General features: G+C 36.7%; 1 protein-coding gene across 2 annotated transcripts in view; it reads left to right on the forward strand.

Moving 5' to 3' along the window:
• PIK3C3 (phosphatidylinositol 3-kinase catalytic subunit type 3) overlaps positions 1-22,605 on the forward strand; it is an 81,432-nt gene that overhangs the window by 49,130 nt on the left and 9,697 nt on the right. For both annotated transcript variants that reach the window (XM_030004229.2, XM_030004230.2), the window contains 2 exons: positions 2,388-2,556; positions 8,155-8,245. In XM_030004229.2, the coding sequence (XP_029860089.1) occupies positions 2,388-2,556; positions 8,155-8,245 (260 nt within the window). The remainder of the gene's footprint in view (positions 1-2,387; positions 2,557-8,154; positions 8,246-22,605) is intronic.

A 22,605-nucleotide genomic window follows, 5' to 3' on the forward strand; every position in this document is an offset into this window, starting at 1 on the left:
AATTTATATGAAAGTATATCAGTCAGCTATTAAAATGGTTTTGAATGCTTTAGATGCATCTTTGTTACCAATTTAAATTATTAATTGTTGCCTCTTATTCCCTATCTCCAGAGCAAACTAAAAAAAAGATTTAATTACTGCCACAAGAGTTACTGTTTTATTCAAAATGTTGTCTCTTGACTCTTGAAGGTGACAGGTTTGAATAAGTGAACAGAACACAGACCCCCCAAACTTTTTAATTAAACATTTTTTGTAACTTAACGGTGGAAGGGGGTGTATATATCAAAATGCCTACTTCAAAAAGTTAGTGTACAAAAATGAGCTCTAAAAGTAAGTCTTGTAGCAGCTTGAAAAAAACTATTGAAGGAAGGGATGGGTTTTGTAGCACAATTAGGTATGCAGAATGTAATGGTTGTGGCATTTATCAACTAGCAAATACTTTGCCTGCTTATTAAGCTTCTTTGTGATCTCCCTTAGAAAATTGACTGTGATGGAATTTGTTTCTTGGGTTGAAGAGTGCTTATGACAGATCTCAAGCAGCGTTTTCTGATGATAAAACATTATTATTCAATGAAATGGCCAAAGAGGGGTGACTAATTGAAAAATACTGACTGTTCCATTTTTTTCAAGAGTGCTGAGCACCTAAGCTTATGAAAATATTAAGATGAATGTGGATGCTGCAGGTTAAAATAGCCCTTAGCAAAGAGATCTCTGTCCATAAAGCTGTTCAGTTCTATAATTCTGAAGCAAGACTCTGTATGTTCTGTCCTATCTGTGACTGTCTAGATGATAATCATACTAATAATTTTTTACCTTCTTGTTTAAAAGATCTTCCATCTTGTATCTGCATTTCATTCTCTTCTATAAATTAGTCATATAAGACTTAAATTTATTAATGTCACTGAGTAGCTTTGCTTTGAATGCAGAACTTAATTTACCTAACGGCTCAAACACCCATCACCTTTTTGTACTTCTTAATTTATTTCCTGATTACTTATTACTGTAGAGTTCAGGAAGATGGTTTCTCTCTGTCCTAAGGAAATCACTTAACAGATTTCACTTATGTTTTTTCTTCTAAATTTTTTATATAGAAGTTTCTTGGCATATCTGCATTCTTACCATCTTTTTGTAACGCAGCTCTGTTATGGCCCAAGTCATTGTTTAAAATTTATATTTTAAACTGAAAATTTATTTGAAGAACACTTTAAAAAACTTTTTTTTTTTGCTTTATATGGTCAATGTTTTCCACTTAAGTGAGTCAAGAATGTTCCTAGAAACTGGCTTCCTAAGAATTATGGATTGTACGATTTTGATTTGTTGACAACGTTTTTGTTTTGCGTACCTATATAATATTTAATCTTCAGATTATCTAAATGTTTTAGTAGGTTTTTTGAAGTTGCTGGTGTTGCAGTTGTTCATTTTGCCACCTATTGCATCTCGTGTATGGTTCAGTACTATTGAAAGAAAATGCAGTGAATATTCCCTAACAAAAGTCTGAGCAACATTGTAAACAGCATGGCTGCATGCAAGCTCTTGATAGTAAGGGAAGTTGCCTTATGCATTTGAAGCAAGAGATGTATATAAGTTTTTGTGAAGTTAATGCTGCAGAAACATTTTAAATGTAGTCAGTTGACCTGAGAAGGGGAAGGTAGTGATCAAGTGATGTAACTCTTGTATTTTAGTACTGAAAAAGTGTAAGACAGACTTAGGCACATTTGAAATACAGTTTCAGATTTGGAATTGTAGTGATGTTTCTTCAATGTCTTTGAAAATGGTTGATAAATTTTAACCTTACTCAAAGAACTAAAAGAATTTTGAAACAGCTTTGAAATCTTTGGTGTTTGGTGGCTTCAAAAGGTCGTTCTTAGGATCATGAGTCTTAACTTTCCCCTTGGTAAATTTAACATACAACTAAAATAATGTGTTTCATGCCACAGCAACCAAATGGGATACTAAAAGCAATGCGATGGGTGTATTAATATTTTAATTTGTTAACATTCTACAGAAGGCACAAAGAATATATAACAGGTATCTGTTATATAACTGTGCATTAAATATCTACTGACCAGTTTCAACATTGATTCAGTCTTTGTGAATATACTCCATCTGTTTAAAAAAAAAAAAAAAAAAAAAGGCAGAAAAACTTATCTTGTTAGTTAGTACTCTTAATGAATTTGAAATCAGCTTTACTTTTTTTAAACCCGTAATTTCAAATTGGCAGCTGAAGATATAAAATATACAGTTATAAGCTTTATAGAAAACAGTGAATTGTATTTTTTTGAGAGCTGCTTAGCATCTACTAGAGATTGCACTTAAAAATCACCCCCCCCAAGTTTTGCATTAAGATTTGATACTATGTGAAGTGTTTGCCTTTCCTCCTTCTACAGGTAAACTATTTCACATTGACTTTGGTTATATTTTGGGTCGGGACCCTAAGCCTCTACCTCCCCCAATGAAGCTGAATAAGGAGATGGTGGAAGGTATGGGAGGCACACAGAGTGAACAGTACCAGGAGTTCCGTAAGCAGTGCTACACAGCCTTTCTCCATCTCCGCAGGTAACAATACTATTTTTATGCTAAAAATCTATTAGAGCCACCATAAAGCAGGAGACAAGAGGAGTAAATGAATCAGAGAAAATATTTACGTTGAAAATTCAAAACTCTGAAGTCTGAACGCAGACACAAGAATTTGTACAAAACAAAGGAATGAGAACATCACAGCATTGGTATATTGTGGAGCTTGAATGTAATTGTCCTTTAAGTTAAGACCTCCAATTTTGCTTGTTTAATAACCTAAATAGCTTTTTTCCATAACTCCTATGAGGTATTAAATTATATCTTGCTTTTTGGATATGTTTTTGTCCTTAAGCAACTTTCTCTCTGATTATTGATGATCAAGTAACCGTCCTTTTAACTCTGAGTCATTACTCATTTGCTGTTATCCTCCTCCAGTTTAGATTAGTGGTGATCAAATTCTTTGGCTTGAAGATGGCACATAAATAGCCTTAGTTGGGTTTGGGTCCTGCAGGACAAAAATTAGCTATTTGTAGTGACAGTCGAGTATGTTAGCAGTTTCTGTAGATACCCAGAACTGTGACAGCTAAAACCTCTTTAGACTGTATTTATTTATGGACCAACAGATCTCTCCTTTAAACTTGGAATCAGCTTCATTCTTTTGCAGCAGCTGTATTACTTACCATGAACTTTCTGAGCCAGGTAGCTCAGCTTTGTTCTGTTTGAACAGAACACAGGTAAGCACTCTTGGTCTGTCCAGTGATTTCATTTAGTACATCTTCAGTGGAGATGAAATTATTTCACTTTAATATCAAGATCACGTAATGTAAACCTCCAAATATGTGGAAAAAAATTAGTAATATGAAAAGCGTATGTGAAAAGTACATATAGTGTGAAGAGTAGGCAGTCAGTGATATGAAACAAAAATGCAGCGTGTAGTTTTCCACTTCTTAAAAGGAGAAAGAGTAAGGAGTTGTTTATGAACTGACATTATTAATAGGTTACAAGCAATTCAGCTGCATTAAAAAACCAGTGGCATGTTATTAGCAAACGATATTCTGACTTCAGAGAACAATCTGAAAGGCTAATGTATATTCCATGTTCTAAATTTCATTTAAAACTGTTTCATAATACTATATTTTTATTTGTGAAATACTTGGAAATACTTGAGTTGTTTTTATTGTTTAAACCTAGCTGTTCCAATGGAAAGGTTTGTTGTGTCAGTGAAGGATTATCAATTGCATTAATTTATGTAATGATTTGCTACAAAGATCATCATTAAGTGTGGAGTATAGCAGTAATTTGGGTATAAAACTAAACTGTAAATCAAGATGGTTTCATTTTTAATGTCTGGGATTGTAGTTGTAATTATAGCCTCTCCAATATTTGTTCAGTTTAATTGGAAAGTATTTTTAAATTGTTCTGGATAAATATCTTTAAGGCTTTCAACAAAGATAGATAGCGTAGGATAATATTAGTATTACTATAACTATTACTTTAAGCAGCTAGAACTAAAAACGATTAAGATTACTTGCTTATTGAAAAAAAGAATAATTAGAGGTGGAATGGCTTCATTCTAACAGTTCTGCAAGTTGACACAAACCCGTTCACAGATACTTCTGGCTAAGTAGCGGGAAATCATAACCTCTGATTGCTAAGACAAAATGCAAACTCTGCTTGTCATCTCTGTCAATTTGTGTTTTATTCTTTCTTTATTTCCCTGGGGCATAGACAGTTCTCTACATCTTTAAAGTGCTATATCTCAGTGTTTCAGGATTCCTGGTTCTATTGGTGTTGCAGAGTGAAAACAAAACCAATTTAAAACTTGTAAGTGGGAAAAATAGTGTTGTTCATTGTTTTAGGTTGGAAGTAGTTTGGCATATGATCAGTAGTGTGCATTTTTTGGTTGGTTTTGTGTTTTTTCAGGGGGTGAGGGAGATGTTTCCATTTTTGAACAACAGTAATCAGTCGTGTGTGTTTGTCAGCAGTACTGTAATGAAAGAGCAGCCTCTGTGTTCTCAAAGTGTTGCAGGGCAAATTGTGGCTGGCAGCAGAACTTGCATCCTCACTTGGGCTGTAGCAGCCTTTTTCATTATACACGTTGAGCCTATTTAAGATGTTCAAGTCCTGTTACGTGTCAGCATTTCCATTCCTCTGAGAATTCCCAGTTTACGCATCCTCAGCAGGATCCAGCAGAGAAGAATCCAGCTGCAACATTTGAGAGCTTTTTCCAGGGGGACGTTCTAGATTGTGTTGTTCCTTCCCAAATAAGGGTTTCCCCCTGTGTTAGTCATGTGAGATGATGTTTGATGCTCAGTTTAAGTGCTTGGGCATAGGTAAGGACAAAGGATTAGGAGGTAACAAGGGACAGAAGCTGTAGTTTGGGCTGAGATTTGCTCTGTATGGATGGGGAATCCAGCTGGGTGGACCAGAGTGTTTTTCCCCAGTCTGGTCTCAATGGTATAGGGGACAGAGGAGGCTGTATAGATCCGAATGAAAACACTATAGGCAACAAGTAGATAGCTGTGATGGCCCTTGGGAAGTGCTGATTCTTTGGAAAGGTTGTAGCTAGGCAGTGCAGGGTCTAGATAGTCTTCTGAAAGCTGGGGGTAGATGGTGAAGAGGGAAGAGCAAAGGTGAAACTGGATGGGATCAGGTCAGTTTTGTTTGAGTCTGGACTGTGAGGAAATACTTTTGGAAGAATAAATGCCATAGTTTATTATAGCTGACTGGGACATGATAGTGGTTGGGGAGTACACATAGCCTTGTGAAGGGGAAAAAATGAGTCCTGGGGGGTCCCAAGTTACACTGCAGAAAAGGTGACTGCATTTTAAACTTCGGAATTTTTGAGTTAGACCAGGTAAACAGGGCTTTAGTATGGGACTGCAGATAACTGTATACTTTCCTGTCCTGTCTTTGTAGTAGAAGTTAGTGGCTTCGAATTTGATAGATTACTGCTATGTCAACAGCCTAAGTATTTGGTTGATTTAAGACATCTATATACAAAGGGGCCCTTAAATGTTGAAAAAATGCATAAAGGAGTGCTTAGGATCAAGCATGTATTTTATGAGATATTAAGCACTTAAAACCAAAAGCTGCTGTTCTCAGAAAAGATGGCTGTGAGAATTTGAACTTTTGTGATGTGGGTGTTTTGGTATATATGAGGCCTCTCCTATGTAGGAGTAGAGTTATTTTGTTTGATTTCTTAAATTTATACAGAACCTTCTTGCTTTTAGCACTTTATGTTCAAACTGTAAGCTTAATCAACCTCCAGTGTAGCTAAGTGCTCATTTCTTTTGTAAATTAATTTGTACTGAGCTTTGAGGAAAACAAAGAATGCATTTACATGAGAGGAATTTAAGGTCAGGTTTAGGTACTTAATTGAAGCTGAGCTCCTAGTTCATTCTGACTGTGGATGGAGGTCAGCTGTTCCAGAGCCCTTTAATGTAGATGTCAAAGACGAGTGATATGACTTGCCTGAAAAAGGTGTTTGGTTTTTACAGGTCAGATTCTTAACTTGGGTGTTTCAGCAAAATGTCTAGTCTTAGGATGAATTTGGGCTGTCAGTTGACCAGTTGTGATCATCTTGGCATATTTGCCAAGGATGTTGCCTATGGGAGGGATGACAGCCAGCTGTCTAAAGTAGGAAGCTCTTAACTCTCTTGTCAAGTCCCAGTTTTTTAATAAATTTTCTAAAAATCTGTAAAACATGACAGGGATCATAGAGGCAGCTAACAAACTCACTTAAGATCTTTTTCACCCTTAGACCACCATCTAGTTGATTACCGAGTTAAAGAAATGTTGGGGTGAGGGTCAGAAGAAGAGACCTGCAGATAGCATAGTGAGCAGCTGTTTCCTAATTTTTGTCTCCTCCCACTCCATACTCCCCCCAAATTTACCTTCTCTTGAATTTTTTTTTTTAATGAGGTTCTTCAGTTAATCTTATGCTGCCAGTGCTTTTACTCTAAGCACCAAGAACCAAAAGACTTCATTGTGTGGAACAGAACCAGCTTTTAACTGGCCTCTAGCAATCATGCCTAGACCTTTGAAATCTCTTTTACAAACATCCATCTCTTAAATAACCCTAGTAACCTGTACTGCTCATAAGCTCTTATTCTCTGTGTGGTTCAAGAGCAAAAGGGACTCAGACTCTGGACTCCTGGGTCAGTTCAAAGGGACAACTACCAATGACCTAGGAAGAGACTTGAGAGAACATAGCTGTAAGATTTATGCATGTTCAAAGTGAGATTTGCTTGTTTCAGGCAAGTAGAAAAAATTTTCGTTACAACCTATGGTGTCTGTTCTGGCACCAAAGCAACTTGACTGCCAGATTTCTTAACCAGATCTGAAACAAAATGGTAGTCTAACCTTTCTTTTAATCTGTGATAAAAGTAATTTTCCTGATTCCAGTCCCTTGCCCCTGGGAAAGTGAAGCAGAACAGCTGAAACAAATAAGACACTGAAGATTTCTGCCCAAACAGTTTATATTAAATGTTTGTGTTTATAAAGAGTTAAAACTTATATTGGAATGTGTTAGGTAGTGCTAGTCCCAGATAATAATGAAGTGTCAAGAGTTTTTGATGGAATTATGCTTTCTAGAGAGATTTCGTTGTTGTTGTTGAGCAGTATTTACTTCGTAAAATACAGCTATGAAGCAGTCCTTTTGTGTAGTTAAAATACTTTGTACTCCTTGCAATTGTCAGCTTATTCAGCAGCTTGCTAATAAACAAGTTTTGCTGCTAAGAATTCATTTTCTATCATCTGTGAAGCTCCTAGTGTTCTTAGCAAAGCAATATTTCAGATTTTGAAGTCAGTTACCTACTTTGTCTCTGAAAGGGGATTAGATCTCTTTACAGAGGAAGGGAAGTTTCATTTTATGTTGAACAGCTTGAAAATTATCCTTTCAAAAAGCAACTTACAGCTAATTTCCTGCAAGGGCAAAATGATGTTCTTTAAAAGATTCGCGAGTACTTCCGATATCACTTTAAGACTGAAAACTATACTCTGTCTTGTCTTTTTTAATGGTTATAAATTACATTTGTACTTCGTAAGTGTAGCATGCCTACCAATGTTATTGCAGCTTAACTGAGCAACTGCAGACTTGGATCTGGTAAAATCACTTATATTCAACTTGTTACGGCAAAAGCCCTTGAAGCAACTTGAAAAATCATTTCTTGTAATTGTGAAGACTTCAGCTGTTTGAATGCTAATTTATATAATACTGCTGTATCACTGATATCCTTTTTAATAAAAAATAACCTTTGAATCAATATACCAGCATATGTTTGTCCTACTAGAGGTAGAAAATGGCATTAAATCTTTTAATATATGAAATCACAGTTTATATTTGATGTGTTTCTGAATAAATGTTCTGACAATTTTTAGAAAATTATAATAAAACCAGAGCAGTCTGTTCAGTTTTGGCAGTTTGAGACGGTTTGAGGGTTAAACTTTCACTGCTAATATCAGGTACCTTATGTTTTTAACACAAATATGTTCAACTAAAGTGTTATGAATGCACCTCCTCTGAAGCATTACCAATTCACATTAAGATGATGATGTGTTCTTAAATGAAGTTGTTTGCAAAATGTCTTTTGTACAGTTTACAAAGTGTTTTACCTAATTTGCTCTTCTGCTTAGGTATTCCAACTTGATCTTGAACTTATTTTCCCTCATGGTGGATGCCAACATTCCAGATATTGCTCTTGAACCTGATAAGACTGTAAAAAAGGTAACTGGAAAGCTTTCCTTGTCTTGCAGTGACCCAAGTCATGATCATGTCATGAAATTTTCAGTCACTTTTGGTGACTCATTTGTAACTGACCTGAAAATACTTGATCCTGTTTTAAAAGTTTTGAGCAATTTCTAGAATAACTGAAGTTAAAGATAGGAGAATATACTTTTGGGATCACTTAGCACATGTGCCCATAAATACAGAATTGCTCTTTATCATCCATGCGGTAGTGCAAAGTCTGCTTTAGCACTCTGTTCCAAGTGGTATTTTAGCATTCTGCTAAGAACAGTGATCCTACCTTATGAAACTTTTGATAAGTGAAGCAATCAACACTGACTATATATATCATGAAAGATTGTTCCATCTAGTTTAGAGTCCTGTAAGTCATAGACGGTTTTATAAAACCAGTCTGCTGAAGATTTAAAACCAGTAGACTAGTATGTCTTCATCACCAAGAATTTTGTTTGTTGTGAAAACAAACTCGTGTCCCATAATTCTAATTCTGTCCCTTTGCACCAACCTGAATCATTCTTTTCCATTTGATGTTTCAACAACAGTTGACATTAAAAAATACTGGATAAATGTTCATCTCGATTTCATTACACTTATATTTTAGGCAAATGTTGGCTTTTTTATAACCTGATTTATAGTGAAAGGCTATCTGTTTTAATTCCACGAAAGACTTTGTGGAGCCTGTGTATCCAATGGAAATCAGTTCAGTGTAATTTTTATTCAAGCAGTGGATTTTCTCTAAAATAGGCTGTTCTTCAGTGTTTTCAATAAGCTATGAAAGCAAAGATTCAGAATCTTTAAATTAATATTTCATGTTCTAATACAGTTCCCTTAAAGAAAACTAAGTTGTGACTCCAACCAAATTTTTCCTTTTGCCTGCAAGAATTTGAGCATTTCTGTTCAGAGTTTCTTGGTTTCAAATTAATACAAAGAGTTCATGTAGCTATTCAGTTTCATTTCGAGGAAGACTGAGCTAGCCAGAAGTGCTGTATTTTGTGGTAAAGATGACAGCCCTCCCTCCACTTGATACTTTTCCTGAGAAACTCACAGCTAATTCTTTTTCCATATCAATATTTGAACCTCACCTCTGTCCCTAAATGCCCTGCAAAGATTGAGTAAGTTACTCACATAGAACACGGGAGATAGAGGCTTCAAGTAGAAAACCAAAATGGTTCAATACCTACCAAGTTCTGGGAGTAACTACATTTTCCTGGAGAGACCTTCTTTTGAAAGAAGAGACCTTCCTAACAGTGTACTTGCAATGCATGCCTACGAATTTCATCTTTATAAAGAAGACATGTTTGTTTCAGGCTACGTATTGGAAAAATGAGGAGAAATACTTCTTTTTTTTTATTTTATTTCCATGATACAGTAAGGAAGGGAAACCCTTCTAGATTGCAAAGTCTACAAATAGATGCACAGTAAATCCTGGGAGAAGTTAAAGTATGCATCTACAGGTAGTGCAGGGGCTAATTTTGGAAAGTTTGTCGTTGACTGCAATAGTCATCAAAAGGTCAAACTGATGGTTTCACTGAATTCCAGAAGTGCTGGTTCTTTCATGTTTGCAGCAGTAAGTTTGAGACTTGCTGCGTATTTTAATGTTACTCACCTCTGTCCAGAGTTCACTGTCACTTGACGTAATTATGTTCGTTCTTGCCTTGGATGCTCTTTCGTGAGCTCTGACATTTATTAATCAGAGTCTCCCAGTGTTCACTGCCAATTAACGTGCAAGATCCTTGTTTCTTATTAGTATCTTGGCATTGTATTTTATGTTGGTAAACCCTGTAGAAGTGCTGCCCAAGGGTATATTGCTTTCTGTAGTTAATGATAATAGGATGTCAGATTCTGTAAAATATTTGTAAAGGATTGTTTTAATGTAGCAACATTTGAGTATTTCAGACACTTCTAAAACTCTTAGTCTATCTAAATTTCCTATATAATTTTCTTTAAGTAACAAATTGAGATACAGAATTGAAAGCCAACAAGTCTTTTCTACAGCTGCTAAGCATGTTACAGTTCATTGATGTACAGTAGTTAAAAATCAAGATTATGTAAAGTATGATTGTATTGTATCTGATTGGAGGTCATGGAGGGAAGCAAAATCTAAAAGGAAGTTCTAAGAGGTATGAATTAGATCAACATGGTTACTTCTAAATTCCCTTACAAAGTATAAATAATAGTGCATTCTTTGCATGAAAAGAACGTAAGCTTAGTTGTTATATGACAGACCATTATTAGGTCAAAAGCCGCAATTAGTTTTTGGGATACTGACTCTTGACAATGCTGCAGCTTGGTGAACTGTGACTTTTACCCTCATGGTAGGTTCAAGTCTGTCTATTCACAGAGGCTTTAAAATGTGAAAAGAGCTAGAACTGAACCAGTAAGGCAAGTATTTCTGATAAGGAGTGCAAATCACTTTCACATTTTCAAATCTTTTGAGAGGAAGAGGTTTCTCTTTCCCAAGTTCTTTAAGTTCATTTACAGTGTGCTTGTTCCTTTAAAAAACAAAACAAAACCCACACAGTAAGATATTATCAGAAAGATAACCAGATTGTTTAGCTTGTTCATAAATGTTTTATTTGTAATTCATAGACTTTTCAGCCCTCCCACAAGTATTGTTATTTTATATAAACTCTCATTTTTTTCTGATAGCTCAGCGGTTTTTAACTGCTATTAACTGTTCAGGTTTGGTCCTTTTAGTTAAAAAATTATCCTTTGAATATACTCCTGGAATTTGTGCAAAAATAATACATCATAATGGGCTCCCTAAAGAGTAGGTGAACAGAGTACCCTTCCATAAAGCTGTTGTTGACATTATGATCTACTGAATGCATACAACTATGTTCAAAGCTCCTATGACAGTAGTTTTCTTTAGTTCTCAATTTTAGTTTTACTTTTTTGCTTTAAAAAAAACAGTTAGCAAATCAGCTGTAAATGGGCTAGAATCAGAATGATCTTAACCCATTATAGAATGGTGAATAGGTCATTGTTTGTTTTTTTTAAATAATGCGTTGGAAAACTTGTTTTGGATATTAAATACCCATTAGCCTGTCTCAAATCAGTTATGAGCTTTGTTAGTACTAATAAAAAAAAAAAAAGAACAAGGTGTCTTGCATCTCTTGGGCTGAGTGGCAAGTCTGTTCAGTCACTTAACAAGATAATACTGTACCTTGTTGTAGGAAAATTGAATAAATGCTTTCAGCATCTCAATTGATTTTTATTTTTTTTCTTAAAGCTTTAAACAAAAAATCCATATATATTTCAACAGACTCAAATTAGCTAAAGATCCATTTTGGACTGAACTGCAAAATTAAATTACCTTTGTGTGAATCAAGTCAATAGCCATTTCAACCATGATACCACTTTCATGGAAGACGAAGGTGGAGATTTACAAATGTTTCTGTATCTAAGAAGGTATCCTGCTTACCAGCGTAGCTGGAAGTTCATAGCCAGCACTTTCGTTATTGGTGCTGTAGTAATACTCATTCTCTGTTTTGTAGAGCCTGCAGTTTTGCTTTAGGGAGCTGGTGAGCCGGTGAGGCTCTGGTCTCACAGGCAGCTGAAGTCAAGTCACTGAGGTAACTAGATAGGTTACCTTTATCTAAATTTGGTGATAAATCAGAAAACTAGTTTATGAGTAAAGTACATGGAAAATTATATAGTAGGGGGAAAAAAGAGTTCTTGTTTTTAAACAAAGGAATGTTTACTGAAGGGAGTATTATACTTCAATTATTTTAGAGAACAATTTGTTTGGTATAGAGATCTTTGATATTGGAATTTTTCAGTAGGTGCAGCTATACTGCTGTTACCAAGTAGGCATGAATTACTCTAAAGATTATTTCTACAGGAAGATTTTTCTTTAATGGTCACAGTTTTGATTACTCAAAGTGTAAGCATTGCGATGTTAGATGGTAGCCTAAGTTCCAGTCTAATCTTTAGCTTCACAGAGTGAAATAATGCGTCATCCTCGCTTCTGATAGGCAGGGAGGTGATTTATGTTGCAGAACATACCTGCCCACTGGTGAAAAACACAGTAAGATGTGAAGACATGCTTGCAAGTAAAGCTGCCTTTGGAAATATTTTTGGTGTTCCCCTTTTCTAAACTTTCAGAGAAAGTAATCTACTGAGTTTTTACAGCCAGAATTGAAGGTTTAATTTTCGAATCATATACGTATTCTAAATAAAAATAAAATTTGCATATACCATATGATAATGACAGCTAGAATAAAATAAATAAAGAATACTACTATCATTTTGTATGGCTTGATTTCTTGTGCTGTCTTTTGTCACTTCCTGTGACATATATGTGTATTGTAACAGGATGCTCACTAGTTAGGAAAGATGGTTGGAAGTCAGCAATCTTTGGACTTTATGTTCAGACAAATAAGGAAACGAAGTAAGATCATGAAAGAAACTATAATGTGGGGTGTCGTCTTCAGTGAGGCATTGGATGATTTGAATTGTGATTTTTTTTTTTTTTTTTTTTAAGAATTTCGGACTGGTATGCTAAATGACACATTTTAGAAAAATCTGAGTGTAGAAAGCGCTCTTAAGGAATATTATTACTAACTTGAAGAACGAAAGAGAAGGCAGGATCTTTATAGTTGGAGACTGTTTTTGCCAAAATACCATCTACCTTCCAGTAGCAACCTGACATCCCAAGGAGCTAACTGGCAGAATGTAATTGTATAATCAAGCTTAAAATCTGACTGAAAGCATATTGTCCAGGTGTCATTTCTGTCCAATAGTTGTGAAATGTCTTGGGAGAAATATGTATCAAGTGAAGGCAAAATTGGAACAGCAGCTTGTCATGTACAACTTCCTGTAAAATAAGTACAGATTAAACCTGTTTTACATGGTTTGTGGCACAGGATGGTGTAAGTAGAGCTGGGTGCTCTGTTCCTGTCATCTGTAAAGGTACTTTCACATTCTTCTTGTTCAAAAGAAGGTAAGGTCTACACGAACGGATTTTTCTTAGTGGAGAATGATGACAATTGTGGATATTTTCTCCCTGTTAGTGTGAAAAGAACCAGAAACTCCCATTGACTTCAACTGGAGATGTGGATTTAAAGCATACCAAAATTTGACAATAACTTCTTACTTGCTTTCCATAACATTTGTTTTCAGAAATTAAATCAGTGCTGACCTTATTGATGCGTTCTTACACCTAAAATTGGACTGAAAATGAGTAAGTCAGCATTGGCCTGAAAACAAAAAAAAAGCTCTGTTTGAAGTTTCACAACTATTCTTTGAAAGTGTATGGAAAAATGTTTTTTCAACCAACTATCTACTTTCAGTGTGTATACCCAGTATCACTGGATAAATTGGCTAGTACCTTTCAATTGTAAGAAGAGCTTGTTTTAGTGACTCACTTCCCTCACTCCAGTTTTGACCACTACTTTTCCCCATAGAAAAACCCAGAAAACAGCGATTACCAACTACACAAAATTGTCCCTGTCCTCAAAACCATAGGAACCCTATTCACATTCTTGGTGTTTTGTTTAATAGTAAAACATTTGTCAATTTTTGACCAAGAAAAAGTAGCTGCAGAGTTTAAAATTATTTTGTTTTTTGATCCTTTCATCTCCTTTTGTCCTCTCCGTACTATTTATAAAGAAAACTGTCAGTCTAGGGTGCTTCACTTCATGGTTCATGACACTATCTCTTACTGCCACCCTCTGATTTAGGCCGTTCTGAAAACCCACTTTGGCTCAAAAATGTCACAAAATGAAATTAAATTGAAAAGTAGGGGAAGAGTCTCCCCAGTTTGCCTCTCCCTTTCTGTGGCCTCTGAGGTAATTGCCTTTAAATTTTCTACTCTTTGCTTATGCTTTTCCACTTCTCAGTTTTCAGGAAAAAGGCTGGGCTGAAACCTCTTTATGTTGACTTGTCAGTGCATAACTGATGATACAATGAAGATTTCCCTATGCACACCTTTTTTTCTGCCAGTGCTACTTGCTTTTTCATTTCCAGTACAGCTGCAACACTAATTGCTAACTGTTGGGCTTTTTTAAATTAGCCAGTGCTATAAATTTAAGTAGTAATGACTAAAATCTGGAGCCAATTATATAACCAGTTTTGCATAAGGAAGAGGTAGACCATCACTCTTCAGATGTAGCTAATGTATTCAGCATTGTCACCTCCTAACAAAAAAAGCTTTTGATTTTTCTACAGGAAAGCCAGATGGTTTCTATCTGTCCTTCATAGCAAATTTGACCTTTAAATTAGAAAACATCAGGGACCAGTGATTCATTGGCTCACAAAGAACCCAGCAGGCATTAAAGGACAGTGTCCTAATTGACTGAGCTGTGTTTCAGAAGCCCATTGATTAAAGAAGGTGCTGCAAAGATGCTGCAACTGTTTTATTTACGGGCGAGGTTATTGTGAACATAGCAAACCAGCAAATACCTGGTGTCCAGCAAGCAGTAGGTAACTGATGTTGGTGAAAGGAGCCCCGTTCAGTTTTGATAGCACCTTTGGGTTTACGCAGAAAAGGCTAAAATCAAACCATTCAGGAGAGTGGAGAATTTTCTTTCTACGGGTTTTAACGCTGAGACACCCTCTGTGTCTCCCAAATATATGCAAACATTGACTAGGTCTCATCTTCCTTAATAAGAATATGAGTACTGTAATCGTTTGGAACTAGCAAGAAGAGGGAGCAGGCATGTTTTGTTCCTTTTACATTAAACATATCAAGGTAAAATGATTTTTGTTCTACAGCCATAAAAGCTGAAGCAGAGATATGATGTGACTTGAGGTAAAAAAAGAATTTCAGAGCTAGCTTGTTTGTAAACCTGATCTAATGTTGCCAGTTTCTTCAGCTGGGTTGTAGTAAAACTCCCTGTGCTCTTTCCTTCTCTTCTGTCCTCCCCAGGAGTTACTCAATGGATAATTGAGGGTTGAGCTTACAAATTAGTGAAATGGAAAGGACTTCTAATTTGGTGCTTGACATGCCTTTTTAGGCAGTGGATATCTGTGTCTTTTCACCTGACTGAAAATACAAGTATTTGTTAAAAGGTGGAGCTAGGAAAGATTTCTGAGATTTATTAATGTCAAGAGGAAGTTTATTTTATTGGAGAAATAAGCTCAGTTTTGCTAGTTACAGTCTGTTTGTTTCAGTATTTATATTTGCTTGCTGCTCTGGGGAGGTTTATTCTTTGTAAAAGTGTCACATTGACATGGAGCTTATTTTGCCTAGGCAGACGTTCATCTTTCTGTCCATTTGGGTAATGACGCTGCAGCTGCACACCCAGCTTTTCTGTTTCTAGGCTGTTAATTTTGCATGTATATTAATTCATTTCAAAATTAAAAAAAAAAATGGAATAAACATCACAACATGAACCAAGTGTGAGAACACTCCTGTTGCTTTATATCACGCTGTCTATTTGATTATAAGTTTTTGACCAATATGTTGAAATTCTGAGCTGGAACAGTATCGTCTTTGCATTTTGCAGCAGCTGAAACCCTGATTTTCATGGAAGTTCAATTTAGAGAACTAACATCTTTAACTTTAACATCTTTACTGCTTCTATTTAAAAAAAATAAATAAAAAAAATTAGGGAAACCTACACAGGCTTGTTTAGAAACTGCAGTCTGTTCAAATCAAAGCCTTGAAAACAAAAGCTTTTGTCAGGATAGTCTTTCAAATGAAATTGCTCATGCAAATAGAGCATCTTAGGAGTTTGTACTGTGAGTTGTTTGGACTGCAGGCAATAGGGAAAGCAAGAAAGTCTTTTGCTGAAAAAGATGAAACATAGTAAGGATTAAGCCAACCATTTTGCAGCCAAGTTCTGCTACGTGAATGTTGGATGCTGACTGTTGGTGACAATTATAAGGCAAAACAGTAAAAATAATCATGAAAACCCCACTAAATTTTGTTTTTGTCTTTTTTGGCTATCAGTTGATTTTTATCTGACGTTTTGGTAGTAGTCAGGGTGCTTAGATCCAATACATATCGTGACCCAACAAAAAAGGACACTGAAGTTTCTCTTAAATTTAAGCAGCTGACTTTGCAATGAGCAATACCATATTGGAGTGATAAAATTATGGAGTGATAAAATTATGTACCTACTAGTGACAGAAAACACAAGCAGTGCTGCTTAATGTTGCTGGAAAAATAAATAGTAGAGCAGCCACCAGTCTTCAGAATGGCTGACCTGCAATTTGTCTGAAAACTGAACAGCATTGAGAAAGGGTTCTCATATGTACATATGATATGTTACCTCAAAATGTATTACTCCCTTCTTCAGTAATTACGAAAAAACATAGCTACAAATGTTCGTGAAGCATGGATTTGGATACTGCCCTGAAGTTCATAAAACTTCCTAACAATTTCTAAAAAGCTTGTCTTAACCTTGAGCCTTAAGTACCTAATCCATTTCAGGTAATGTTTTAGCAGTGAGATGGTTTTTTAGTAAAAAAGAAAAATTCCTGACTTTAATACAGTGTGGTTAAGGAGCAAAAAGTGTAAGTGAAGATCTTGGAACTTTGCAATGAAGTGCGCTTACCTGCACTAGCACTATTCCCAACTGGGTTTGTGTACGATCTCTCAATCCCAAGGCTGACAATACAAAATACCAAAAGAGAGAAGGGTAAACTTGGAGATTCATTCGAGTGAATGAAGACATAGGCCTACTATTATCTCAGACCTTTAACTGCAATTTTTAATATGATGATTAGGGCTTTCTTGAGTATTTCATCTCCTCTTTATTGCCATCCTGATTTTATACAGTACGCAGCTCCGTGAGCCTGACTGGGAGTTTTCTGTGAAATCAGCTTCATACAACATGTTTGATACCATTTTCAAAATGATAGTCTTTTTAGTTCTCCTTGAAGACACTTCAAGCAAAAATAAAGTGCAAGTTTACCAGCAGTTAACACTACCTGTTATTCTGGTAGATGTTATGCTCTTTCCCTCTCAGTTAACTTTACAGCTTTCCTTTTTCTAGTGAAATGTCATATAAAATATAACAATACATAAGGTTTACAGGTTTTGAAATTTCATGTCTTTAAAACAGGTTTTTGGGGTTGGGTTTTTTTTTGGGGGGGGGGGTTGGTTTTTGGGTTGGGTTTTTTTTTGTGAGTGTGTGAAATAGCAGTGTTTACCATGAAATTAAACTATTTCTACTTCAGTCTTATCTCTCATGATGTTCTACTTCCCCATATTAACACTTGTGGTGTAGGAGTTCCGTTTCTTGCCCCAGAATTTAAGATGTGGGATTCTAGTTAGTATTTGCTCTGATCAGGCTATGTCATCATAGGATTGTGGGTTTGGGGTTTTTTTGCAGTAGATGGATGAAGTGACCACTTGATTTTGGGTTGAGGTGTTTTGTTTGGTTTTGGCAGGTAGAGGAAAAGAGGAAGTTAATTCTAATTTTGACTGGGATCTCACAGGGTGATTGTGTTTTGGGGTTTTGGTGGTTTTGTTTGTTTGTTTTAGCAAAAGTATAGTCAAAACTGATAGCTGTTTTTGTTATTTCATACCCTCCCTCCCATATCTTACTTAGTACCTTAATCCTTATGTTTAAACTATTCTAGAAAGCGTAATAATGTATCTGCAAACTGTGATCTGGTTATAAATAAAATATGTAAATGCAACTTTAGACCATATTAAAAATAAGTGCTGTAGAAGTTCATCTTTGCATTAAAAAAGGAGGATCTTTTTATTTAACGGTTTAATCTGAAACCTCTCCAGATACTGAGAAGTTCATTGCATGCGGCAGCAGTAATGGAATGTGTGAAGACCTTTGATACCTATCAGTTACAGAAAACAAAACAAAAAAACTCCACGAACAAAACACTACATCTTATTCTATTGGTTTTGCACACTGTGCTGGAAGGTGAGGGAAGCTACTAACTATCCAATTCCTCCTCTTGTGCTTTTCTCTTGGGTTTGTTTCAACTCTGGTTGATAAACCTGTAATTTTGGATGGAATAAGCACGGTGCAAAGTAGTATTTCTTGGTGGTTTTACTGTAAAATACATTCTTTTACTTTTTCGCCTTCTTACCTTGCTAAGTTTCCATCCTCCGTGTGATCCTGCAGCAAGCGATGATCAGCTTTTTTTCCGTTCTCATCATCAGTTCAGTTCCAAGTAATTTATACTAAAATGCTTCTCCCCTCACCCCCACCTCTCCATATTTTCTTCTGAACTGTCCCTCATGATTTATGGCCTCTTCCCCTTTTAATTTTTATTTTCTTTGTCTTTTGAGAAAGAAAAGCTCTATCACGATAACTAACAGTAGCTTTCTTACAGGATGCTTCAGTTTTAACTGAAGTATAATAAAATTTCTAGTCAGGCAGATTTGTACAACTGTGCAATCCTGTTCTTTTATACTTTAGCACTAAACCATCCACTGTGCAGGGGGATAGGAAATGGAGAACTTGAAACCTTCAAGTTGATGTCAGTATCTTCATGGACTCTCTAGTTCTTTATCCAGCCTTCATATCCTTAAACACTGAAATCCTGCTGTTGAGATCTGATGTTTAAAATCAATATGTGTATACAGTGTGGGGCTTAAAACTTTCCTCTCTGGAAACAAAGCAAAAGTTTAACCAGATTCAGCAAGTATGTTTGTTTTCTCTTTGACAGATACTAATGACTAAACTAAAACAATTCACTTAATTTAAATGCCAAAGTCAGAACTCTGAATAATTCAGGTGAGATGTTTTTGATGCCTTCATGGTGGCCATTCTTAATTGTGTAGAATGAGACAATGGTATAACTCATCAGAATTTGATCTGCCAATTCACTTTTTTTTTTTTTTTTGTTACCATGCAAAAGTCTCTGCCTAGTTGCACCTCCTCTGTGAGAAATTGTTGGCTTTTAGAATACATGGTTTACTTTGGAACTCACAGATTTCAAATAAGAATTACTACTGGTTTTGCTGTAAGAACTATAAGTCAGTGTATATTAATCTTGTTGCTGCTGTTGCAGCTCAACAGGTAATTTGTCATCTTGCCGTGTTTCTTCTCAGTTAGGCTGCAGTCAGTTTTAATTGCAGTACTGAAAAACTTTCATGCAAAGATCTGGTACTCAGCAGCATTTGATCCTGCTGTTAACTGCAAACTGCTTTTAAGATCTAGCTGTGGGTAAACAGTGGAAAGCCACATGTATCAGTGTGCCAGTCTGTTCCTGGGGAAGGTGGGAAGCGGGTTTAAATAGTCATTAATTCATAGAATGAGGCTGCATCTTAATATTGCTAACTGCAAGACTTTCTGAGAAGTACTTCTATGAACAAAGTAGCAGATCGCTGAAGTGCTTCGTTACTACAGTTGTGTAAAAGCATGTTACAGTGAATTTTTTTTTTTTTTTTGAAACTGCAGTTAGCAATTTTGCTGAATTCTCATTACATCACCTTTTCTGTGAGCATGAAAATAGATCTGATAGAAGTCTGTGCTCTAATTTGGGCAAGTATTTAAGCTTGTGTGTAATTGCAAGCATGCGAATAGTCCATTAAATTCAGTTGGATTCTACTGTGTGCTTCGTTGGCTGTCAAACGTCTAATATGTCTGTGGGAGATAATAAACTTCCTTCTCATCATGTTTGTTATGAAGATAAAAGTTATAAAATACTAGCCTGAAATATCTTCTAAATCTCTCCTTGGTACTTGCTTCCTTGAGAGTTTGAACTTTTTTGGCTTAATGTATTCTTTCATATTGATCAATCTTCTATTTGAGGGGAAGTTGAGGAAAAAGTCTATTTATGATTACTTCAAACATATCAGCAACAGAGTTATAACAGTATTTTGAGTGAAGCAGCGTTATCTTTCTATACTTGGCAGGCTAACATGCTTTTTATTGTAGTGCTGGAAGGGTGCTGTTCTGGAATACGTTGCCTTTGAAAAGAATGCAGAGTAATACTAACCTGAAATCTCAGAGTATTTTGCTATCATAAAGAGCGTGGTTGTATATGCCGTATCCTTGGTGCATAGAAAGAATACAGAGTGGGAGGAGAAGGTAGTGTCATCTCACAAATGTGACCTTATTAAGAACGTTGTTGAAATAATTTGGCTCGCATTTTTGTCAGTGCTTAAAAAAAGTGAATGCATGGAAAATGTTCAGGAAAGACTTGATTCTGTCTTACAGTCAGTCTCCTTAGTCATATCCAGGAGAAGGTTAAGAAGCAACTTAAATAATTTGATAATTTCCTACATGAGATAGATTTCTGATGGACAGTTCTTTAATGTAAAAAGTTTTAATGAGCTCAACTGTTTGAGATGGAAATTGGACAAATTCAGATAGGAAATAAGTCACAATTGTTAAATAGGGCAATTAATCATTGAAACAATTTACCTAGGACGTGAAGCATTCTGTCTCAGTATAAAGACTCTGTAAAAGAGATTCTTCTCTCTCTATCTTAGAGATAAACTAGAAGTTGCATACTTGATGCAAAAATTGTTCGATACCATTTTACCTAGCTCATTATGCAGGAGACTGAAGTTAGAGGAGCACGATGGTCTCCACAAGAGCTCGCATCATTTGAAATTTATCTTTATGAGAATAAAGCACGTGATTAGATGGCAGCAATTAATTTTCTGCAAGTGATGTGAATTTTCTGGGCAATTTCCATATTGTTATCAGCACTACTTTGCAAGGTGACTAGTACTTTTAAACTTTGGGGATAGGGTTGATTAGAGAACACGAGGATCTAGGCTTATTGAAAGAGCTTTAAACTAGATTTGAAGGGAGAAAGGGATAAAACCAGGCTCCCTAGAGGTAGGCCTGCAGGCAGCATGCCAATGTTTGAGGGACGGTGTGCTAGCGAGGTCCTTCAGTCTGCTGTCTCAGTGTAGGTAGGGAATGGAGATCCATGCGGCAGCAAAGATGCAAGGGTTATTGATGTGTTAGAAACCACGGAAGCGCCTGAGAATGGTCACGTAGGAATTAGAGCTTCTCCCTGTAAAAAGGTGGCAGGATCAATAGCCCTAATGAAGTGCATCTACACCAATGCACGCAGCATGGGCCACAAACAGGAGGAGGTGGAAGCCATTGTGCAGCAGGAAAACTGTGACATAGTTGCCGTCACGGAAACGTGGTGGGATGACTCGCGTGTCTGGAGTGCTGCAATGGATGGCTATAAACTCTTTAGAAGGGACAGGCAAGGAAGGAGAGGCAGTGGGGTAGACCTGTATGTTAGGAAGTGTTTTGATTGTCTAGAGCTTAATGATTTTGACGATAAGGTTGAGTGTTTATGGGTAAGAATCGAGGAAGGCCAACAAAGCAGGTACCATGGTGGGAGTCTGTTATAGACCACCCAACCAGGATGAACAGGCAGACGAAATATTCTATAAGCAGCTGGGAGAAGTCTCACAATCACTAGCCCTTGTTCTCACGGGGGACTTCAACTTGACAGATGTCTGCTGGAAATACAACACAGCGGAGAGGAAACAGTCCAGGAGGTTCCTGGAGTTTGTGGAAGAACTTCCTGACACAGCTGGTGCGTGAGCCAACTAGGGAAGGCACCCCGCTGGACCTGTTGTTTGAGAACAGAGAAGGACTTGTGGGTGATGGGATGGCTGGAGGCCATCTTGGGCGTAGCGATCATGAAATGATAGAGATTGTGATTCTTGGAGAAGTAAGGAGGTGGGTCAGCTGAACTGCTGCCTTGGACTTCTGGAGGGCAGAGTTTGGCCTGTTTAGGAGCCTGGTTGACAGAGTCCCTTGGGAGGCAGTCCTGAAGGGCAAAGGAGTCCAGGAAGGCTGGACATTCCTCAAGAAGGAAATCTTAAAGGCACAGGAGCAGGCCATCCCCATCTGCTGAAAGATGAGCTGGCAGGGAAGACCACCAGCCTGGCTGCCCAGAGAGCTTTGGCTGAAATTCAAGAAAAAAGAGAGAGTTTGGAGACCTTTGGAAGAAGGGGCAGGCAATTCAGGAGGACTACAAGGACGTCATGAGGTTATGCAGGGAGAGAATTAGAAAGACCAAAGCCCAACTAGAACTTAATCTGGCTACTGCTGTAAAAGACAACAAAAAATGTTTCTATAAATACATTAGCAACAAAAGGAGGACTAAGGAGGGAGAGTCTCCATCCTTTATTGGATGTGGAGGGAAACATAGTGACAAAGGATGAGAAAAAAGCTGAGGTACTTAATGCTTTCTTTGCCTCAGTCTTTAATGGTAAGACCAGTTGTTCTCCAGGTACCCAACCCCCTGAGCTGGAAGACAGAGACGGGGAGCAGAAGGAAGACCCCATAGTTTAAGGGGAAAAGGTTAGCGATGTGCTACACCACTTAGACACACACAAGTCTATGGGGCCAGATGAGATCCACCAAGGGTACTGAGGGAACTGGCAAAAGTGCTCGCCAAGCTGCTTTCAATCATTTGTCAGCAGTCCTGGCTAACTG

The sequence above is a fragment of the Aquila chrysaetos genome, chromosome Z (assembly GCF_900496995.4).
Source record: "Aquila chrysaetos chrysaetos chromosome Z, bAquChr1.4, whole genome shotgun sequence".
NCBI lineage: Eukaryota > Metazoa > Chordata > Aves > Accipitriformes > Accipitridae > Aquila > Aquila chrysaetos.